Source organism: Botryllus schlosseri, chromosome 10 (assembly GCF_051294905.1).
Source record: "Botryllus schlosseri isolate E-star chromosome 10, Bs_hap1, whole genome shotgun sequence".
Lineage (NCBI taxonomy): Eukaryota > Metazoa > Chordata > Ascidiacea > Stolidobranchia > Styelidae > Botryllus > Botryllus schlosseri.
Genome location: NC_137245.1, coordinates 8,504,609 through 8,529,395, shown reverse-complemented (window position 1 = coordinate 8,529,395; position 24,787 = coordinate 8,504,609). Strand labels below are relative to the sequence as shown.

The 24,787-nt window shown below is 39.0% G+C and overlaps 1 protein-coding gene across 2 annotated transcripts in view; it reads left to right on the top strand.

Annotated features, from left to right (window-relative positions):
• The first annotated feature begins 662 nt into the window (after nt 1–662).
• Nucleotides 663–24,787, top strand: part of LOC145449005 (organic cation/carnitine transporter 2-like) — a 35,617-nt gene continuing 11,492 nt past the window's right edge. Inside the window, exons 1-6 of one of the 2 annotated variants that reach the window (XM_080327466.1) lie at nt 663–1,333; nt 2,163–2,390; nt 7,850–7,950; nt 8,196–8,350; nt 8,602–8,773; nt 8,839–8,959. In XM_080327466.1, the coding sequence (XP_080183592.1) occupies nt 1,133–1,333; nt 2,163–2,390; nt 7,850–7,950; nt 8,196–8,350; nt 8,602–8,773; nt 8,839–8,959 (978 nt within the window). In that variant the 5' untranslated portion in view covers nt 663–1,132. The remainder of the gene's footprint in view (nt 1,334–2,162; nt 2,391–7,849; nt 7,951–8,195; nt 8,351–8,601; nt 8,774–8,838; nt 8,960–24,787) is intronic. The other variant, XM_080327465.1, reaches the window with a different exon arrangement.

Here is a 24,787-nt window from a genome sequence, read left to right as displayed (position 1 = left end):
TATTTATGTTAGTAGTCTGCATACTTTTACGAAATTGTGTTGCTACATTAAGAGAGCTGAGAAGATTCAGTTGAGTAATCTCAGGTTTCGGGTACAATGACTCTACCAATTTCAGAGACGATCAATAACGAAGCATTTCTGTTTTTTCGTAGTACTCAAAGTAGCTTTTGCCTACTTTCAATACATACTCAAATGGCTATATGCTTTCAGTCCGTAGTTCTAATTCTACCATCTCTACTTACGTTCTCTGAAAGAATAATATTTAATGTAGACATTGAAGAGAGTGTCTAATTTGGATAGCTAGCTAGTGCAATTTCTCGAACAATGCAAGTATTCACGTTGTCATTCTTCATTTTATGTTAACCGCGACGGTGTACCTTTCAATTCTGAAGTACCCACCTCCGATTGACCGTACTAAAATGATGGGACGCCACAACTTTCCGTACTGAGCAGCAATGCTACATAATTCAACCATATTGGGCCAGTTTAAACGCTATTATTAGCATATAATACTATAATGAATATAGGCTTCGCAGTTTTCTATTTCGATTTTAATTTAATAGGTTTTGTGCTACCGGGAAATAGAAAGTCATCCCATAGAAGCAAGAGTAGCCTATTCTATAATCACAGCCAAACGAGCAAGTGAAATGCAAGTAACCAGGGATATCTATTCCATTACTCGGACTCGACCCTCTGCTCGCTGACTTGGACTCGGACTTGACTCGGTGGTGAATTGAAATTACTCGACTCGACTAGACTCGAGTCAAAACTAAAAAAAGTGAGTTTGACTTGTGACTTGAAGCCTTGTGACTTGGTTACAACCCTGGGTCTTGCCCACCACTTACAAAGCGAGCGTTCCAAGCGGAAGAGTCATTGGGATAAGAAAGGACCATCAGATTTAGCAACATATCCTACAACTAATATAAATGATTCCCAAGCGTGAAATAATATTGCTCGATGAGCGCTTTAGAGTTCAGTTCGTTTCAAAAGACCACAAGACTGCGACGCAATGAAGCGCTCGAAAATTCTAGTAAATAAACAGAGCTTTTGCCTTGAGTGTAAACCTGACCCAATCGACCTTAACGCTCTAGTATAGCTTCCACCGACAGTTCGACACATTCATTCGACTATCATGGGGATCACGGAAGGCCTGAACTACGACGAGGCTCTGACCGCTGCGGGTGGATGGGGCCGTTATCAGAAGCTTATTGTATTGATATCGTTTTTCTCGGCAGTTCCCAATGCCTACGTCGGCTTTCCGCTAGCCGTCAGTCAGGCAAAGGTTGAGCATCATTGCACGTATCCTTCAGAGTATTACAATTATACGACTGAGGTAAGGAATTGATTTGCTGTGACCAGTGACTTGATAAGGTTGTAGTCCAGGCCTGATATGGGAAAATGAAGTTTAATTGGCCTGCCAGATTCCCGAATCGACACATAAATCGCGTCGTAAATCGTATTTCATGTGAACATTAGGTTCTAAGCATACAGGCCAAGTCAATAATACTAAATGAATTTATTAATGTGATTTTCTTCGATAGCTGTTGAAGTCAATGAGCCATATATGGGCGATCAAAGTTGTTAATAAGTTGTTTGAACGCTGGCTGCATTTTGGACGTAGAAACCCATTGTAAGACTGCTTGTGAACATCAGTCAAATTGGAACGTAGTTTCGTCTTGGTAATGTTCATGGTAAAAAATGTGTGTTGGCAAATGTATGTAGACCCGAACAAACCAAGTAGCTCCATGGTCATTTTTCTCAGCTTGGTAAACTTGGATTCATTCGGTGAGGCATACAATTTGTGAATGCTTTCAGATTGGAATTTCACTTTCAGGGTAGAGTCACGTTGCAGATTAATCAACTCCATCCAAATGCAATCTATAGTCATTATAATCTCGCATGCTAAGCAAGTAGTGGGATATTGCTGCAGATTGTCTGCTGGAAGCTCAACATACCGTCGCGGGCCATATGTTGCCTGCCCCGGTTGTATAGTCGATCCAGACATATACAGTTATTGTCTACAATGTTGTTTTACGTTTTCATTTCCACTGCTGGAGAGGGTCCACTCTCTTACCCAACTGTTTAGATATCAATATTATGGATATTCAAACCAATAGCATGATGATAACTGTGCGTAAATTGTAGTGCAACACTTTCCTCAGAATGAAACAATCAGGCAGCAGATTATCGCGACGATAACACCGCTTGTGCGTAACCAACGTCATCAAATGGTGAGAAGTTCCTGCAAGATATATCAACGAAACTACAGCGAATATCACGTAGAAGATTGGCCCTTGGTTTTTCCACCTGCTAATGATTTACCGGTTGCCGATTGCCAATACGGAATTTCATTCTCACTTCCTCCTGCTGAAGAAAATGTCCGCATGAAGGTATTATGTGCTTTTTGGTATATCCACACCTATAGTGTGGAACAGCATCTCGTCGGCTATCCGACAGTCGTCGAGCATGCCCATGTCCAGTTTCCATATTCAAATCGAAATAGAGGCGATTTCTAGTGATGGATTTTTGAGTGCCAAGTCAAGCACGACTCTCATGAATGAATTGCGCCGTAGACCAACTCCCGCGAATTTTTATCCTAAAACATATTCAACTCCCAAGAAACGAACACCCGATAGAGCTTTTATGATAACTCGTGCATGTCACTATTGAGATATAGATAAGACTTGCGACGTGTTTAATACCGTCGTATTTATAGAACATATGGGATTGTGTGAACGTGAGTTTCGCGTTCACAAACGAACCATGTTAGGTACTGCACTGTCAACCTTTTTTTCATATATTTCATATACATTTTACGCATTATTATAACATCATCGGATGAAATTCTTTACATTTCAACTTGGGGCCACTCTATGCATAAGCGCTGGCACTGGCCGCGTGTTTGAGACCCCGACTTAAAATGACATAATATTAGAAATGTTCAATCGCCACCTTTAAGTGGCGGTACTAACGTGCATGAAGACATCACGATGTAACTGACCCTACATCATAAAATTCTACTGGTTGCCATAAGGACTTGCTCAAATAGCTAGTTAGCAAACTACGACCGATCGACTACTATCACCCATGACAGGCGAATAGTTTGTTGCGTTAAAGGTTGTAGCCAATCACGATGTTCCGAGTCACATGTCCTTCTTGGAATTTAGTATCCAAATCTTGAGAATCCAACATTGGACGCAGGCCGCACAAAATGTTCTGGCGGGCCTCGTGTTTGAGACTCCTGAATCAGAGAAACTATGGTCTTTCAATGATTGTGTGTTCTACTAGGGATGGTGTGAACGTGAGGTTCACGTTCGCGTTCTGTGTGTGAACCTCGTAAAATTTGAAGTTCGCGTTCACAACAGAACCTTGGTAGGTTCTGCACTGTGAACCTTTTTCACATATTGCCGATTTTTAACTTCATTATAACATGCTTGGTTCAAATTTATTGACTTTCAACTGCGGGCCACTCTATGCATGGAACTGGCAGCATAAACATTCAACACTAAACGAGCATGCCCTTGACAATCTCAAAAATTTACTTGTATTGTTACAAAAGTTTGCTCGAAATATCCAGCTTTCCGTTTGTGTATATTTAGCGTCTCTGTGCTGTGAGCTTGACCCGCAATCACATGACACCAAGATGCGAAATACACTGTATTTTGTCAGCGAATGATCCTTATTCAACCAATCAATGAGTTTGATATCGTCTTCTGATTTCAAAATCTAGCAGGCGTGCGGGGTCAATCTTGACTACATATGTATTCTGTATCATAATAACCAAATCCGCGCGACTGGGGTGTTGGCTATACTGCTGTATAGCTTGTTAATGGGGTAATATCGGTAGCAACTAGCAAGTATAAAAACTCATTTTACACTAGGCTCAATATCCATGTGGCAATACTCAGACGCCGAATACATGGTCCGATCAGGTCGAAATTGTTGGCAAAGCGATGCAAGATACTGATTTTATGGGATTATTATGTCATTTGATTGCCTCAGTTGATACATTTGGCGACGTTTAAAGCGTCAATATGTACTTAAGTACTGAGCTATTATGTGGCCCCGAGTCGTCGCTCGGTATCGTGTACAGTAGATTAATACAGGCAATCGCCAAGTTGAAATGTGGGGTTGAAATTAGCAAAATGACGTCACGTGACGTCATGAGGTTCACGTTCGTGTTCACACAGAACCTTTCAAAAAGGTTCACGTTCACACGAACCTGAACCTTTCAGAGGTTCACACCATCCCTATGTTCTACTAATCCTCTATTGCTATATCACAAATAATTTGACCGTAAAGGAAGTATTTCATAGCAACCTAGAATTCAGAGTGCTTTATATCATCTACCTCACCTTCGGCAGTTCAGTTCATATAACAAGTGACATGCTTCGCCTCGAGTCCACCAATGTCAATGTACTCAGTGCTATAGACACTTTCTGCCCATCAAACTGTCATGTCGTAGTTGAGTGACTTTGCTGGCCTTAACAATACCATAATACCTTAGCCCAGTGGCTATCAACTAGGAGTGGTGTGAGCGTGATGTTCACGCTCGCATTTTGTGCGTGAGCCTCGGAAATTTAGAGGTTCACGTTCACGAACGAACCTTGTCAGGTTTTGCACTGCAGAGATGAACGTATTAGAAATCCAATCCAAATCCAAACCTTCGAATCCTAATCCTAGTCCTAATCCAGAAATTTTGTATATTCCAATCCTAATCCTAATCCTAATCTGATATAAACTTAGACTTCCTCTTAGAAAGCCTACATCTTATGCCTATAATTCTCCAAAAAGAAATAAAACGCACAAGGAGTGTCTAGATAAACCTCGAATACTTAGAGATATGGGAATTCTGAAATCGTTTGGGATGTTGGCTAGTTCTGTATAACTTTGACCAATCTGACCTACACCGTTAAGCCCGTAAGCGTATATTCCTTTCCAAGTCCTCGTCGAGATTGTTGGCAAAACGACGACAAATATTCATTATATAGGATTATGAGATTATGATATCATTTGATTGCCCCAGTTGATACATTTGGCGACGTTCAAAACGTCAATATGTATTTCGACATTGTGGCATTATGTGGCCCGAGTCGTCGCTAGATATCGTGTAGGGCCTGTAGGCATACATTAGGGGTGTCAAACTCAAATTGCGTCGCGGGCCGGATTCAAGTCTTCAAATAAATCACGGGCCGGACGAGTCAACTGGTTTTAAAATGTGACCCCGTGCTCTTGCTTTTCACTTAGATACATTAGAATCATATATAGATTATACACGTATCAATGATTTTTTTAAGTATCAAGTCGCAACACCCTTATTCCCGAACATGGGAATTGACAAAAATACGATGATTTTCTGGTTGAATACAGTTAAGAACTGTTAAAACAGTGACGCTTGGTTAAAGACGATATAGTTGATATTCTATGCTCTCTTTGATTTAGTCATAATCTGTCGTTAGCCCTGTATATACGTTGTGAAGAATACAATATAAGTATCGGAAAGCGCAGGTTGGAATTTGGTTTATAATTATTAAACCGCGAGTCCGGTTTCTCTCATGTCTGTTGATCTATTGGATCGAAAGTGAGACAGCAGTGTGACCCAGTGGGGTAGCAGCCAATTGGCGCTTATGGGTCTGCACCATGGGCGGCAGGCTGTTAGCGGGCGGCAAGCTGTGTGGTGATGACCTTTTTTTAGTCAACTCCACAGAAGAAGTACTGAAATGGTGGGTGATACGGGATTCGAGGCGAAGCGATTACGTTTTTTCTTTAGTCAACACAGCAAGATTTTCAGTAAATATATTTGAAAAGATTGGAACTATTTCAAAATCTGGGGGTATTTTCAACGAGAGCCATATATGTGACAGCTTATGATGCTACGCCACTGGTGCGACCATAGATATTTCAATGATATATTTGTGTAACTGATACATTTCCAATGTAAACTGCATATTGCGGTTCCGCATTGACGTTTGCACCTCTGTGAATAACTACTTTTTGGTCCATATTTATGTAAAACTCTGAACTGAGTATGCAGCACTTTTTGCCTTCTCGAATTTGAATATCGATTTCGCCTATTTGTTACTAGTGGTAAACATAGTGCCGTAGTCGGGTGGTTATAATGGGGCCTATGAACATGGAAGTATTTCCTGCAAACAATCTTAACATTTGTTACAAATGTGCTGGAAAATATAAGAATGTTTCAATCTACTCAGAATTGCTTCGCTGGCCGGCTGAAATCGTCTGACGGGCCGTATGTTTGACACCACTGGTGCACATGTATACATTGATATAAGCTATCACTTCACAGAAATAAAGGGTTGAAATTAGCAGTATGGCGTCTCGAGGCTCACGTACGCGTTCACACTGAACCTTTCATAAAGGTTCGCGTTCACACGAACCTGAACCTTTCAGATGTTCACACCATCCCCTAGATTAAACGCCAGTCCGTGGCCATCCTTCTTGTTAGTCCGCCAAACACATTACGATCTAAGAAAATTCAAGAATCTGGGTGCCTCTCCAATAATTGGAGAAATCAGTTTTCCATCGATTAAGAAATTTGGCACATATTTTAATGCATTTTGTCGTAATATAGAGTTGGTCGTCTTCGTTAGACCTGGCCAACATCAAAATGTGCCAAGTGTTATACCACAGTGTCCTATATGGTGTGGGTACAGCGAGATTAAACGGCTCACTACATTTGGGTTACGTCATACTTTCCATGTGACCAAAGGAAAATTTATAGGCATTTTTGCATAGCACTAAATTTTATAAAACGTATATCTACGGAAAGCTCTTGGTGTACTGATAACGAAAACATAAATTTTATTCTGTTTATAGCATGGAACCCCCAAAATAATCCTCGAATTTTGCTTGTGATCGAGTTTGAAATTGTGACGGAACAATTATGTCTGACAATACGAGACTAAAGCTAAGAAGAAAGAGCCAGACAGCTTTGCTCCGTCACAATGCGAGGCCGATTTTTTTTGGGGGGGAAGGGGGGGGGGGGGTTCAGGACCACGAGGAGAATACAATTTATATTTTCGTAATTAGTACTGCAGCAGCTTTCCATTGACACCCATTCTATCGATTTTAGCGCTCGGCAAGTCGTTCAAAAATGGCCGTAAAATTGTCTTTTGTCAAATGGAAAGTATGACGTAACCCAAATGCAGTGAGCCGTTCAGTCTCGCTGTGTCCACACCATATAGGACACTATGGTTATACTGGACTATATAAAAGTAGCCTACATAACGTTTAGGACCAGTAAATTTCCACAGTTCACGACATTTGACTGTACAACAAAGGCGCACAAGCAATAAAGTCGATGTTGCTTCAAAAGAAACCGAGCAAATCAAAATCAAGGTAGGCTAATGGTTGTAACAGGACTTCGATCGCCATGCAGAAACAACAGGATCACGGTGTCTAGCGGTGTTTTAAAACGCTTTGTTTAAAATATGTTTTAAACAGTGTTTTAAACAAGGACCTTTTTAAAAAAACAAATTGTTCATTTTTTAAGTTGTAAAATTATGCCATAATTGTGTAAATACTTTTAAAAAACATATTGTATGAGTCTACGGACAATTACCACCCGATATAGCCGACGTATATCGATATGGGATAGTTGGAACTCTTGAAATAGTCTGTTCAACATTAATAGTAGAGATATTTCGTCAAAGGACCTATATTTACCCTATACTTTCAACTGCCAATGTCAATCCACTATGACGTCACAATTGAATATTCGTGATGTAATGGCTTAAAAATATGTTTTAAATTATGGCCTTGTTTTAAACATGTTTGTTTTAAATTGGTTTTGTTTTAAATGCAATCCTATTTACGATCCTTCCGACAGTATTCTATGGTGTGCAACGATGCCTGGAAGGCGGTCTTCACTGCATCTTTGAATTCAGTTGGACTACTGATCGGTTCCATGATCGGAGTGACAGGAGACTGGTGAGTTTAGCTTTCAATTTACGATATTGTCCGACAAGTCGACAAGAGCGATTATTTCGTGCATAATATCTCAGATGTGCCACTCTGCCAGTATTAATTCGGTCGATAAAACATTACACGTCAACATAGGAATATTTCAATTTCACAGAGCACGCACGACGCACGCATTCACGCATAGCAGTTAACTTCAATTCTTTTTTAGTTGATCGATTATACTAAGCATACATTTCGTGAATATCGAATAGGTACGGTCGCAAACCAATGTTTATTGCGGCCTGCGTCGGACAGATCGTGTCTCAAATACTGACGACGATTTCCTGGAACTTCGCCAGCTATTGCTTTTCCATACTGCTGGGTGGGATGTGCTCTCTCGTTAATTACGTGGCTGTTTATGTGCTCGGTAAGGTTGGTTGCGAGTATTTACAAGTGTTTTTTGCATGCCATTGTCGACGCGCTACCTTTACTGGTACACATCTCCGCCAATGAGTGAAACTAAACGCTGTGTAATGTATATTATACGCAAATGTCAATGGCTTCAATTGTAGCCATAATATGATAGCTCAGTATGCCTCAGGGACGAAAATCCGTTGATAGCCCGAATATTACTTCAGTATTCTACATATTTTTTTGTTAATATTTCCTATTTTTTAGTTACGGAAATTTGCGCACCGGGTTGGCGCAATTTTATTTCAATCGTGTCATCAGTCGGATTTTCCGTCGGCTATTGTACTCTGGGTCTTCTCGGGTATTTGTTCCCGTATTGGCGTTCGTTTCTTGGCTCGATGGTAGTCCTCAGCACCTTGATATACGCGCCTTGCTGTTGGTAACTTTCACTGAGCGTCGCAGAAATACGCTGCACAATTTGTAACCGTTGGTATCATTCACCAGGTATTTCCCAGAATCTTCTCGATGGCTGGCCCAGAAAGGAAAATCCGACTTGGCAATCAAGGGACTACGTGTTATCGCCCGTGTGAATAGCCGTCCAGTGCAATTCGAGAATGCTTTAAAGGTAAATGTCGTGTTTGGAAGAGCTGTAGTAATAAAAATAGTCATAGTAATTGATGATTAATTGGTCATATATAAACAAATTTCAGACCTGGTATTATTATAATTTCATTGCAATTGAAGTAATAAATATTTTGAGAGATGATTTTGTAGTGGCCCGCGTGGTAATTATAGAAATAAGCCATTACCGCGCAATGGCTCACCAAGACATATGAAGTTTTAGCCATGTAACATGCGACACCGAGAAGTGTGCCAGAGCGACCGGCAGCGAGAAAACCTTGGCCAAAAAGGACTGTACCCTTATATTAACCGAAAACTTCGATATGTTTAATTGTCCATAAGCACTTAAATGGCTGGCGCTGAATGCTCTCGTCTTGGCAATCTGGACCTCGCGCTAGACAAATTCCATCCCGCCGAGAAGAAATATTCGCCTGCGAAGAAATACCAATCTGAAATCGTGTGCGTCTTTTTAGTTTAGTACGCTTGGGTGATTTCAATATATTTTGCTATATAGCAGTATAGGCAGTATATGCATGGTTGCCATCGACATGGAATCAAAAATGAGGACAGTCAAAAAACTAGATTGGCATTAAAGAAACGTTTTGTACATACTCTGTGTGAATTGAAATATCGGTCCTTCCCATGGCATCCAGGTTAATAACACAATTGCAGATATTGCAATGTGCAAAACACTCGCACTTCAAGCTTCGTTTGATACTTTTGAATTCTCTCTCATAATAGCCACCAACAGAGGTGGTCAAAGTAGTCACCGTCGCTACTCGAGTAGAAGTAGAAGTAACGCCGGAATTTATACTCAAGTAGAAGTAGGAGTGGTGGCTCACAAGTAAGTAAGTAAGTAGGTATTCTACGCTTATTTTTGCCTACAAAACTGAAAACTGTCAAGTAGAAGTAGAAGTAGTCTAAAATCATAACTACTTAAAAAGTAGTGTGAATAGGCGTACTTCGTACTAGACCACCTCTGGCCACGAAGAACGTTTTTACGGTTGCTGATTTCAACTAATCAGATTTAGCATTATTAGTAGCTAAAACTATATGTGAAATATAATTACGAATAATTCATCAATGATTTACAGCTTTACTACTTTTTAACCTAAGTGTCGACTGCACTGCTCCCTTTTTCACGACACAATAAATGCAGCCTTCCCCACAGCTGATTCTGCTGCAGACTAATCAGAAGAAACTTGGTACCGCTGTTTACTACTAAAATGATGTCTGCTGCGATAGCTTGGTACAGCCGAAACTACTATATCACTCAATGCCGCCCTAGCTATCTCACCACTTATGTGTATATATGTACACCACAGGAGTTGCTTTCATTTATAATGTCATAAAATCACGACTCAAAAGCATCCGGATACTAGAGGAAATCGATCGAAGTTCTGTAGTTGTTGAAAATAAGAGAAAATGAGGACCCAAGTCGAAACCGAGGACATTTCTATAAATAAATAAATAAGGACAGTTGAGTTTTCTAAGACGTGGCCTTTGAAAATCAGGACAAATCTAGGAAATAAGAACGGTGTGGCAAACCTGAGTACAGGTCATGAAATAACATCATGTAATGAAGTCATTTTACCACCGCGTCCGCCGGAATATGTTCAAATATTATTTACGGCCCCTACACCTTCCAAGACACTTCACTCAGCTCTATCGGCAAATTTGATTACGTGAGCGGGGAGTAGATGAAAAATTGATTGCAATATATGTGCAATTCTCGATTATATTGATCGATTCAATCAGGAATTGTAGAAAAATATTCGCACTTCGCAATAAGCCAGCTCACTATATATAGTATAACGCATCTCTCTGATCAGTGGCTGCAAAAATACAGACTGATGGAGGGTCTCGAAGCCCCCATACCAGTGGTTCCCAACCTGTGGTACAACAAAGATTGTTCATCAATTAACTTCATGCTTAGCATAGCCTCCTTGTACTCGACTCTAACTTCTCACGCTATTCCCCAGCTACTAATTTTCCCTTCTACGTGGGAGTGCAAGCAAGGCTTTTTTTATCTCTGATGACTATCAAGTCGAAGAAATGAAACCGACTTGCTGCGCCCATGCATGACTTTCGATGCACTGCGAGCAAACATATGCCACGCATCGACCAGCTAGTGTGGTGGTTCTCAAACTAGGGGGCGCGATGGTGCGGCCAACTGAATTTTTTTCTCGCTTCGCGCGATTTGCCGCCAACTCATTGTTTTTGCTCTGTGTGCATATTTGAGAATTATCTTATCAACAGTCATAACCTTCCATGCCATCAAATTATTCGTTGGAATTGCTAGCATTCTGGTTGCATTTTGTGATATGACGATGAGGGGGCGCGAAATTTTTCACTATCATAAACGGGGGGGTGTATAAAAAGTTTGAGAAGAACCGCTGAGCTAGTGGAAAATAAGCAAATGCAGCCATCGCATTGAAACAATTGACGTTTGTTGTTTGCTGTTATTTCATTATGCTGTTCTTCTTGTGACTGGTGGTGAAAAAACAATTTCATGCATTCCATTAACCCTGGATGATAATGCCTAGTTTATTACTATTTGCTATTACGCCTTGCATCATAGATCAAATACGTAATTATGACGTCATAAATGACGGAAACATTTTTGAACGCCTTCAGCGCGCGTAACTTATGTAGGTGGTACGCGAGCACTGCATAAAACCTCGAAATGGTACGTGGGTGAAAAAAGGTTGGGAACCACTGCCCCAGACTGATGAAGTGCTGTTCTGTCCTGCCTAGAGTAGACCGTGCTACATGCCGGCAGATATGGAATCATAATGTAGGATATTAGCCTAGTGTATATGCGCCGATTGCAGTCAAAAACATCATAAATGCTACAAGCAACAACAACGCAGGCGATGTCAGTAGCTATATAATTTAAGGTAGGCATGGATGGAAAATACATTACTGCTATATCAGTGTGGGAATGTATTTCCCCGCGTTACGAATAGGCTGTCGCAGCTCAACGATTCATGCAACACTGTTGGTTTCCAAAATCGATAGCGCGTTTCAATGTGCTGTGCAGCGAATATCCAGTTGTTAGCGAATAGCGAGTGAGGTAGATTCGTATGTGCTGTTTTTTCATTCCTTGGCACACTTGGGGGGCTACTGGGTAGGCTTACCATATTTTGAAAATGCAAAAAGAGGACACTTTTTCAGAAATTTACAAGATACAAAACCGGAGTAGAATTCTCAAAAACCGGTGAATTTTTCCCACTTTGCGGTCGGTTGACTAAAAAAAAAAAAAAAGGTCATCACATCTGCTCAGAGCCCAAAATACCGTTTTTCTCTCCGCATTGCCAGATGGATGACTAAAAAAAAAGGTCATCTTTTCGCTCAGAGATAAATTCACCGTTTTTCACTCCGATATATCCGCCGGACTGTCACTTCTGTGCTAATTTGCGGCATATCAGACCTAAATTTTCAAAAAAGAGGACAAAATCTCAAAAAAAGATGACAAAAGGGCGTCCTCCGAGGACACTTTCAAAAAAGTCAAAAAAAGAGGACAAATCCTCTTAAAAGAGGACGTAAGTAGTATAGTAGATCACTCTGGGTGTGCCTGGGGCTCTTATGGGCGCGGTGGTGAGGTGCCTGGAAACTCGTGTTGGTGACTCGTACTTTCAGACCCCCCCTTTCGGCGGTGAGGTGCCATGTGTTCTTATGGACGTGTCGGTGAGTCGTACTTTCGAGTATAGGCTACGGCGATGACTCGTATTGAAAACTTGTGTTGGTGATTCGTACTTTCGGGTATAGGCTGCAGCGGTGAATCGTATTGAAATACTCGTGTTGGTAAGTCGTAATTTCAGGTATAGACTGTGGCAGTGATTCGTCTGTCGTGTATTCTTACGGGGTCTGTGGTGATTCGCCATGTGTTCTTATGGGCGTGGCGGTGATTCGTACTTTCAGGCATCTCTCGCGCGGTGTTGAATATGTATCAAGTAAATAGTCATGTGAATGAATCTTTGTTAATGTGTATATCGTGAAAACTCGTGATCGTGACTCGCCTTTTTTACTATAGGCGGTGGCGGTAATTCGCCTGTCATGTATTCTTACGGGATCTGTGGTGACTCGCCATGTGTTCTTATGGGTGCGGTCGTGAATCGTACTTTCGGATATAGGAATCCCTCGCATGGTGTTGAATATGTATCAAGTAAATAGTCACGAGTATCGCTAAACAGGAAATTCACTAAACCGCAGTGCAATGTGCGATTTTGAAAAGGATTATCGCGACCGCGTTTTGATATTTATGACCCACTAAATACATCCGTTTTGGAAACGCGACCTGATGTGAGGATTTCGAGCGCGCAATATCGTATCGATTATTACACTAATCCAGTCAGTACTATCACATTCAGGAGTATTCAGTATTCAGCAGTGACACAAAAAGCAACCAACAAATAACCACGCTCGTGAATTAACACTTCAAGAAGTGTAAAATAGATTGCAAATCCCGCGATCGCTAACAAGATAATGTCTCGGGCATAACCATTTTAGTGACTTGGTGTTAAAGACATACCGATCGCTCACAAGGTAATATTTCGGTAATTAGTTTGTCACAGAGCCGTCGCAGACGGTGATTCGAAAACCAACAATTTGACACTTTCTGGTGGTCGCTATATGTTTTGACACTTCGAACAGTGGCTGACTTTAGTTGCGCGATAAGAATTATGAGAATATTCAACTAATGTATCAATTTGACAACTTGAAATGAAACTTACTACACAAACCAAGTTGATTCGTATCTGAATGTGTTAATTCGGTACAATTCTAATTATTTTGAGAAATCTTTTCGTGATCTTTTGATTCGACCATAACCCGAATATTACTGACGCCGACTTTCAGCTACATCGAATTATTCGCACATTCCACGCCGCTGTTTTCACACTTATAGAATCAATACCAACTATAATTCTGCAAGAATCAAGAATCACAAGTATGTGCATTATACAGTTATTGTCTTTATCAACATGAAATCAAACTCTTAACAAAAACACGCATCTTATCACTCGTCAACTCTATCATGAAAATCCTCGAGTCCTTATCATCAAAAATGTTATAGCGCGGCGTCGGAATCCATTCGTGAGATGTACTAAAGGTAAATCCAGATAATCCAAAATGAAATATTTGGACTTTGACATAGTCTGAATTGAAATATATTGACAAACATGACTACCAACTTTCACCCAGTCACATTTCAAGATTATACTTTGAAACAATCCTTGAAACTGACAACTCTATTCACGACTCCGTTTCCGTTTGTAAAATAGAGTTTCAGAAATACTATCGCGATATTTTAATGTGTTACTACACACAATAGAATCAGTCAATGAAATACCACCTGTTGTAATAAATATTTCTAACTTGACAACCACTTGTGCATACCGCGATCAAGTTGCGACGCGATGAGTTAAATCGGGATATTTCAATCTATTTGTCGAAACCTTGAACGAACTATCAGGTTATTTTTTGTTGTAATCGAGTGAACGGAAATAGTATTACGTCTCAACATTTTAACATCTTCCCATACACAAAACAGTAAAATACAAAAAAAAACTTGTCAAGTCAATCCGTTTGTAACTTACCCAACCAAAGCAAAAAGTATCCTTATGAAAAATAGACAAGACTACGTGAGTAATCACCACAATCCAAAATCCATAGCAAGTTCGGTTGTATTCATAGTCCACCAACTCGTATTTTTATTCCACTGTAAAAGTCGTTACTATTCCGCAAGACAAAGAAATTACTATGTGGTATATTTTGTAAGACAAAAGTAATTACTTCTCAGTGTCGGCGACTTGAGATTAACATAATATGTTTGAGTATACGAGATTTGACAGTCTGACCATCGTAGTTGAGAATTCATTTCTTACAATCGAACACAGGTGTTATATCAAAAATTATCATGATTTAAACATAAGGATTGACACATTGATTTTGACGTATGAGATTTTGTAATAGTTGATCAATACTTTATTATTAAATTATTTGCGTTAATTAGACCCGGCGTTGTGGTAAATGTTATGACAGCAACAAACTTTTCAGTACCAATGTTATTAACATATTAAGCTGTAAAACTATGTATGTCTGAAATGTTCTTGATAGGAAAATTACTCCACCTTGGTAAAAATCACTCTGCGTATCGCGGATATCAGAAATATTTCCAGTAACCAAGACTAAAGATGAAACGACAATTTCGTTTGCTGATTACCAACCGGTACAATACTTTATCATCATAATCCGCGGTGAGAATTGAAACACTTCCGCGCATTACCCGGTGTCAAGATATCACACTAGGTGAATTGACATACCGCCGCTTGAATAATACCTAATCCGTTCGCACCATTTCACATACTTTGATCATTAAAAAAGTAAATTGTGATATGTTTGTTAGATGCATCCAATTTAGTTAGAAATGTCTGGTGCACAACAATCGTAATATCAAAAAAGTACTTGCTACACTGTTTTTGCTAAACGTGTTTTGCATTGTTGTTCATTTGTAGTATTGATTGAAATTGTTCTTGAACGCTCAAATAATAATTCCTGACATGAAACCAAGCCGCTGAAAGTCGTTGCCATCACGAAGATACAATGTGTACGATGTTTGTCAAATGTGTCCTACCTGGCCAACAGAAAACAATTTTCACTCACTCGAAATGAAACCAATGTGACGGTCTCCATTCGATATTTTGTTTGTGTCAAATGCTTTGCAATGAACACATTTGCGTGGTTGAGCTTTACATCATCAAGCTGTTATTTGTAAATCAAGATTTCGGTAAACTTGTAAATGTATCGTTTAACTAACCGACATTTAGTGATTGGGGAACATACCAGACGATACACATCCTTCTCCGAAATACTGCATTGATCTTAATTTCCATCATCGTGATAATCTAAGTACATTTCTTTCGAATTCGTAACAACCGACTATGACATGATCAATTTTTGACAAGTTATGCTTAGAAGATTGGTTGCATATCGCGAAAAAAATAACATACCACTCATATTGATACTGTTACTCCATTGATCGATATTTTCAAACGAGTAAAATTTATTACTTGAGTTTCCCCGATTAATGTAAATGAAAACTCAGCCGTCTTTTAACATCACAAAGACATTGATAAAAAGTAGGCAATCAAACACAACACTTTGTACGACACTAATTATTGTTCCACACATCTCATTTCATACTAAGTGTATACGAAAGATATTCATGACACATGAAAATATTCCCATGCTACAAACCTGTACAATGATTGGTGGTGCTTTCAAACTGTTTCGATATCACAAGAACTTTATTGTCTGAATGGGTGTTCATGTATCTTAATAATCAAATAGTTCAACACAGAACTAGTACTAACAGAAACATCAGAGTTGTTTACACAAAAGTTTGTATGTGTACAGTATGCGAATACCATGTGTAAGTTCAGCACAATTGCGGTATCCATCCGAGTTTAGTTAACACAAATTTATTACAACGGAGCCACGTAAACTTTCCTGAAAGAAAAGCATACTCATTTCCGGATGGTTCTATCAATGCCATAGCAATACATCAGCTACTCCAACAAAAGAGTACATATGTTTTCTAGTCGCGGTCCCTAAATCATACACACGAAACAATCTGCTTTTGCTAACGAAAAGTGCTGAGTCATCACATAATCGCCCTCACAACAAAACAGCTAGTAGATATTATCATTCAAAATATTCCTAACCCTTTACACACCAGTGACAAATCATACAACGAATATGTTTTGTGGGTCGAATTGTTGTTCAGTGTCAAGTCTACCTGTTGAAACTTACATTAAAACAACACAGTCACAATTCAATTAAAACCACGAATCTATTTTCATTTCGTCACATACAGAAAAATAAATTTTCTTTCCCCAACACATACTTGTAACCAATCGCTTTCATTAAACACACAACTCCATAAAAGTATTCACTTTCTACAACATAGACATTCCGATGTAGTCAAGAAATATTTTTAATAATCAAAATCATCGATTTCTGTTCACGGCGTTAGTGTGTGCATGTCATACCTGTGGGCCCCGTATTAAAATGGACACGACACGACTGAATGTAAGGGTGTAAAAGTCTATCGCATCGATTTACATGTGGTCTTCGCTACGGTTTCAAAATAAGAATCATCCATTTTGCATTGATCGAGACCGAGCGAACCAGTTACAGGTATTCGCGGTAATGATTTTGCTTGTCATATGCGAATGGTAGGGTTGCTACTCTGGCAAATCAACATACAACAATCTTCTGACGATCATAATAGCAATTTCATTTTCCGCCCCTTCATAATTGTATACGCACGAAAAGTATATTGTACAGCTCGACAACTACGTTTAACAAGACCAATCACACTACCAGCGTTGAACACAAGATACCTACCCAAGTCGAAAAATATCATACTGGTTTGGACAACTGACGTTTACCTGTGTGAAATTATCATTTTCACTTGGAGGTCCACCGTTACCTAACTAAAATACCATTGTCCTTTGGGGATTTATCGTTAACCCAGTGTAACAAACCCCTTTTCACTTGGAAATATATTTTTACCCTGGATAACAAACCCAATTTCCAACTGTCGTCAATACAACAAATACCCAATTGCCGGGTGTGTTTGTCAGATTTCGAAATGAAAATGGTGTGTTACTCTAGGAAAAGCTGGCTGACCAATTGAGAATGTATTGTTACACTGGATAAACGCCAGATCTCCAAAGGAAAATGATATTTTTACTCAGGTAAACGACGACCCACCAAGTGAAAATGGTTTGTTGCTCAGTGAAAATGGTTTGTTGCTCAGGGAAAAAATATATTTCCAAGTGAAAAAGGTTTGTTACCCAGAGAAAAAATATATTTCCAAGTGAAAAAGGTTTGTTACCCAGAGAAAAAATATATTTCCAAGTGAAAAAGGTTTGTTACCCAGAGAAAAAATATATTTCCAAGTGAAAAAGGTTTGTTACCTAGAGAAAAAATAGATTTCCAAGTGAAAAAGGTTTGTTACCCAGAGAAAAAATAGATTTCCAAGTGAAAAGGGGTTTGTTATCCAGGGTAAAAATATATTTCCAAGTGAAAAGGGGTTTGTTACACTGGGTTAACGATAAATCCCCAAAGGACAATGGTATTTTACTTAGGTAACGGTGGACCTCCAAGTGAAAATGATAATTTCACACAGGTAAACGTCAGTTGTCCAAACCAGTATGATATTTTTCGACTTGGGTAGGTATCTTGTGTTCAACGCTGGTAGTGTGATTGGTCTTGTTAAACGTAGTTGTCGAGTTGTACAACATACTTTTCGTGCGTATACAATTATGAAGGGGCGGAAAATGAAATTGCTATTATGATCGTCAGAAGATTGTTGTATGTTGATTTGCCAGAGTAGCAACCCTACCATTCGCATATGACAAGCAAAATCATTACCGCGAATACGTGTAACTGGTTCGCTCGGTCTCGATCAATGCAAAATGGGTGATTCGTTTTTTGAAACCGTAGCGAAGACCACATGTAAATCGATGCGATAGACTTCTACCCCCTTACATTCAGTCGTGTCGTGTCCATTTTAATACGGGGCCCACAGGTATGACATGCACACACTAACGCCGTGAACAGAAATCGATGATTTTGATTAATAAAAATATTTCTTGACTACATCGGAATGTCTATGTTGTAGAAAGTGAATACTTTTATGGAGTTGTGTGTTTAATGAAAGCGATTGGTTACAAGTATGTGTTGGGGAAAGAAAATTTATTTTTCTGTATGTGACGAAATGAAAATAGATTCGTGGTTTTAATTGAATTGTGACTGTGTTGTTTTAATGTAAGTTTCAACAGGTAGACTTGACACTGAACAACAATTCGACCCACAAAACATATTCGTTATATGATTTGTCACTGGTGTGTAAAGGGTTAGGAATATTTTGAATGATAATATCTACTAGCTGTTTTGTTGTGAGGGCGATTATGTGATGACTCAGCACTTTTCGTTAGCAAAAGTAGATTGTTTGGTGTGTATGATTTAGGGACCGCGACTAGAAAACATATGTACTCTTTTGTTGGAGTAGCTGATGTATTGCTATGGCATTGATAGAACCATCCGGAAGTGAGTATGCTTTTCTTTCACGAAAGTTTACGTGGCTCCGTTGTAATAAATTTGTGTTAACTAAACTCGGATGGATACCGCAATTGTGCTGGACTTACACATGGTATTCGCATACTGTACACATACAAACTTTTGTGTAAACAACTCTGATGTTTCTGTTAGTACTAGTTCTGTGTTGAACTATTTGATTATTAATATACATGAACACCCATTCAGACAATAAAGTTCTTGTGATATCGAAACAGTTTGAAAGCACCACCAATCATTGTATAGGTTTGTAGCATGGGAATATTTTCATGTGTCATGAATATCTTTCGTATACACTTAGTATGAAATGAGATGTGTGGAACAATAATTAGTGTCGTACAAAGTGTTGTGTTTGATTGCCTACTTTTTATCAATGTCTTTGTGATGTTAAAAGACGGATGAGTTTTCATTTACATTAAGCGGGGAAACTCAAGTAATAAATTTTACTCGTTTGAAAATATCGATCAATGGAGTAACAGTATCAATATGAGTGGTATGTTATTTTTTTCGCGATATGCAACCAATCTTCTAAGCATAACTTGTCAAAAATTGATCATGTCATAGTCGGTTGTTACGAATTCGAAAGAAATGTACTTAGATTATCACGATGATGGAAATTAAGATCAATGCAGTATTTCGGAGAAGGATGTGTATCGTCTGGTATGTTCCCCAATCACTAAATGTCGGTTAGTTAAACGATACATTTACAAGTTTACCGAAATCTTGATTTACAAATAACAGCTTGATGATGTAAAGCTCAACCACGCAAATGTGTTCATTGCAAAGTATTTGACACAAACAAAATATCGAATGGAGACCGTCACATTGGTTTCATTTCGAATGAGTGAAAATTGTTTTCTGTTGGCCAGGTAGGACACATTTGACAAACATCGTACACATTGTATCTTCGTGATGGTAACGACTTTCAGCGGCTTAGTTTCATGTCAGGAATTATTATTTGAGCGTTCAAGAACAATTTCAATCAATACTACAAATGAACAACAATGCAAAACACGTTTAGCAAAAACAGTGTAGCAAGTACTTTTTTGATATTACGATTGTTGTGCACCAGACATTTCTAACTGAATTGGATGCATCTAACAAACATATCACAATTTACTTTTTTAATGATCAAAGTATGTGAAATGGTGCGAACGGATTAGGTATTATTCAAGCGGCGGTATGTCAATTCACCTAGTGTGATATCTTGACACCGGGTAATGCGCGAAAGTGTTTCAATTCTCACCGCGGATTATGATGATAAAGTATTGTACCGGTTGTTAATCAGCAAACGAAATTGTCGTTTCATCTTTAGTCTTGGTTACTGGAAATATTTCTGATATCCGCGATACGCAGAGTGATTTTTACCAAGGTGGAGTAATTTTCCTATCAAGAACATTTCAGACATACATAGTTTTACAGCTTAATATGTTAATAACATTGGTACTGAAAAGTTTGTTGCTGTCATAACATTTACCACAACGCCGGGTCTAATTAACGCAAATAATTTAATAATAAAGTATTGATCAACTATTACAAAATCTCATATGTCAAAATCAATGTGTCAATCCTTATGTTTAAATCATGATAATTTTTGATATAACACCTGTGTTCGATTGTAAGAAATGAATTCTCAACTACGATGGTCAGACTGTCAAATCTCGTATACTGAAACATATTATGTTAATCTCAAGTCGCCGACACTGAGAAGTAATTACTTTTGTCTTACAAAATATACCACATAGTAATTTCTTTGTCTTGCAGAATAGTAACGACTTTTACAGTGGAATAAAAATACGAGTTGGTGGACTATGAATACAACCGAACTTGCTATGGATTTTGGATTGTGGTGATTACTCAAGTAGTCTTGTCTACTTTTCATAAGGATACTTTTTGCTTTGGTTGGGTAAGTTACAAACGGATTGACTTGACAAGTTTTTTTTTGTATTTTACTCTTTTGTGTATGGGAAGATGTTAAAATGTTGAGACGTAATACTATTTCCGTTCACTCGATTACAACAAAAAATAACCTGATAGTTTGTTCAAGGTTTCGACAAATAGATTGAAATATCCCGATTTAACTCATCGCGTCGCAACTTGATCGCGGTATGCACAAGTGGTTGTCAAGTTAGAAATATTTACAACAGGTGGTATTTCATTGACTGATTCTATTGTGTGTAGTAACACATTAAAATATCGCGATAGTATTTCTGAAACTCTATTTTACAAACGGAAACGGAGTCGTGAATAGAGTTGTCAGTTTCAAGGATTGTTTCAAAGTATAATCTTGAAATGTGACTGGGTGAAAGTTGGTAGTCATGTTTGTCAATGTATTTCAATTCAGACTATGTCAAAGTCCAAATATTTCATTTTGGATTATCTGGATTTACCTTTAGTACATCTCACGAATGGATTCCGACGCCGCGCTATAACATTTTTGATGATAAGGACTCGAGGATTTTCATGATAGAGTTGACGAGTGATAAGATGCGTGTTTTTGTTAAGAGTTTGATTTCATGTTGATAAAGACAATAACTGTATAATGCACATACTTGTGATTCTTGATTCTTGCAGAATTATAGTTGGTATTGATTCTATAATTTTGAAAACAGCGGCGTGGAATGTGCGAATAATTCGATGTAGCTGAAAGTCGGCGTCAGTAATATTCGGGTTATGGTCGAATCAAAAGATCACGAAAAGATTTCTCAAAATAATTAGAATTGTACCGAATTAACACATTCAGATACGAATCAACTTGGTTTGTGTAGTAAGTTTCATTTCGAGTTGTCAAATTGATACATTGGTTGAATATTCTCATAATTCTTATCGGGCAACTAAAGTCAGCCACTGTTCGAAGTGTCAAAACATGTAGCGACCACCAGAAAGTGTCAAATTGTTGGTTTTCGAATCACCGTCTGCGACGGCTCTGTGACAAACTAATTACCGAAATATTACCTTGTGAGCGATCGGTATGTCTTTAACACCAAGTCACTAAAAGGGTTATGCCCGAGACATTATCTTGTTAGCGATCGCGGGATTTGCAATCTATTTTACACTTTTTGAAGTGTTAATTTACGAGCGTGGTTATTTGTTGGTTGCTTTTTGTGTCACTGCTGAATGCTGAATACTCCTGAATGTGATAGTACTGACTGGATTAGTGTAATAATCGATACGATATTGCGCGCTCGAAATCCTCACATCAGGTCGCGTTTCCAAAACGGATGTATTTAGTGGGTCATAAATATCAAAACGCGGTCGCGATAATCCTTTTCAAAATCGCACATTGCACTGCGGTTTAGTGAATTTCCTGTTTAACGATACTCGTGACTATTTACTTGATACATATTCAACACCATTCGAGGGATTCCTATATCTGAAAGTACGATTCACGACCGCACCCATAAGAACACATGGCGAGTCACCACAGATCCCGTAAGAATACATGACAGGCGAATCACCGCCGCCGCCTATAGTAAAAAAGGCGAGTCACGACCACGAGTTTTCACGATATACACATTAACAAAGATTCATTCACATGACTATTTACTTGATACATATTCAACACCGCGCGAGAGATGCCTGAAAGTACGAATCACCGCCACGCCCATAAGAACACATGGCGAATCACCACAGACCCCGTAAGAATACACGACAGACGAATCACTGCCACAGTCTATACCTGAAATTACGACTTACCAACACGAGTATTTCAATACGATTCACCGCCGCAGCCTATACCCGAAAGTACGAATCACCAACACGAGTTTTCAATACGAGTCATCGCCGTAGCCTATACTCGAAAGTACGACTCACCGACACGTCCATAAGAACACATGGCACCTCACCGCCGAAAGGGGGGGTCTGAAAGTACGAGTCACCAACACGAGTTTCCAGGCACCTCACGACCGCGCCCATAAGAGCCCCAGGCACACCCAAAGCGATCTACTATACTACTGACGTTTGGTAAGCCTACTACTGGGGCTGTGACATTGTGAATATTCTGATTTCTGAAATCACAGCGACAACAGCATTTGACTGCCAGCTATTATAAATTCTGAGCTGTTTATGATGCATTGTATTATCCCAGATGCGACACGACTCGTCTGTGCCTCACCTATGTGCCTTACCTCTCCAGTCTCCATTCGCTCAGTAATTTTGAAAAATAAATATAAAAATTGGTGATGTTTTGTGAAAAAACTGTTAATATTTAGTTATTCATAAACGTCGACGGAAAATATCGATGACACTGTGCTGCGTTTGAAATTTATTTTTGAAAGGTCAAGGATGATTTACCTGCTCTTCAATTTTTCGCACTGAACACAGAAATGAAACTATTCTTTTCAATCAGGTCAAGTTTTTACTTCATCACATATTCAATTATGCAAGCTTTCGTCATTACTATAAACAAAGAAATTAAGTTCTGTGGTAGCTTAATTGGTGATGCATGTTGTAAATCTTTGAAAGATTGTATTTTTATTTCAATTCAAGGTTTTTTTTGCAATGACAGCTGTTTTAAATACTACTAAATTATAATAACACAGTTGAAATAAAGGCAGTTACAACTTTCCAAGAAAGCATAATTTTGTTAAATGGCGCTCAACCTAACAGAAGAAGGTGTAAGTTGATATGTTACACCAGGGGTGGCCAACCTTTTCAGCCAAAGGGCCACATTCGGTTGCGAACTATCGCGCGGGCTACTAGCCGCGCGAAGCGCGAAAATTGTTTGAGGTTTATAGGTCAATATCATTTTCATTTGACTATATTGCGGGCCTGCTGTATATCGCTGGGCTCAGTTTGCAAGGTATGGATAATTCGGCGTCTGAACATATCGATATCGAAAGCTTCGACGAATATACGTCACTCATTTTGTGCCTAGGTTTCATAGTCGGCGGTCTTTCTGCAAGCGTAAACGCAAGGTCGCATATGCTGAACGACGCTTTGTCTAGTAATCGCGATTATAGTTAGACTCAATCTGATATATTAGGAGTTCATTCATTTTCACAAAGAGGCAACAATATTAAAAGCAAGAAATCAAGTGACAACATGTTGAGCGAAGCGTGTAGAAATTTTCGACTTTTGATTAATCTATCGCAAATTATTTTGCTTTATTGTATAGTGTACGAGGATCTACCAAAATTTGAGTGGCTCACGGATCTGCCAATGCATCGGAACTAATATTTTGATCATCACATCTCAAGTGTTACGGCCAGACTAATCAAATTTTTTGTCGGCCTTCCACGATTCACGCAACTCATTTTTGATAATATTACTAATTTCGGAAATTACCTCGCGGGCCATTCAAAACCTTCTCGCGGACCACGGGTTGGCCGGCCCTGTGTTACACTATAGACACGTAAACACTTCACACAAATGTGTTTTAAATGCGAAATCCTTGTCAACTTTAATGTGTGAAGTGTGAATAGAAAACGAAGTATTCAGAAGCTTAAAAAAGAAAGCGTTGTGCGGAACATGATGACAAATTAAACTGACACTGATGCTGATATCCCGACGATAAATACAATAACAATATATTGCAGCAAACAATACATACGTTCATATTGCATATTTATTCCACTCGAAGCTTTTCGACTGGCCCTCTTCAGGAGTGACCGCCAGTAAATGAGGTTAACCGAGTTCCAAATATTGAAAGGTTTTTGTCGATGTGACGTAATGATGACAAGTA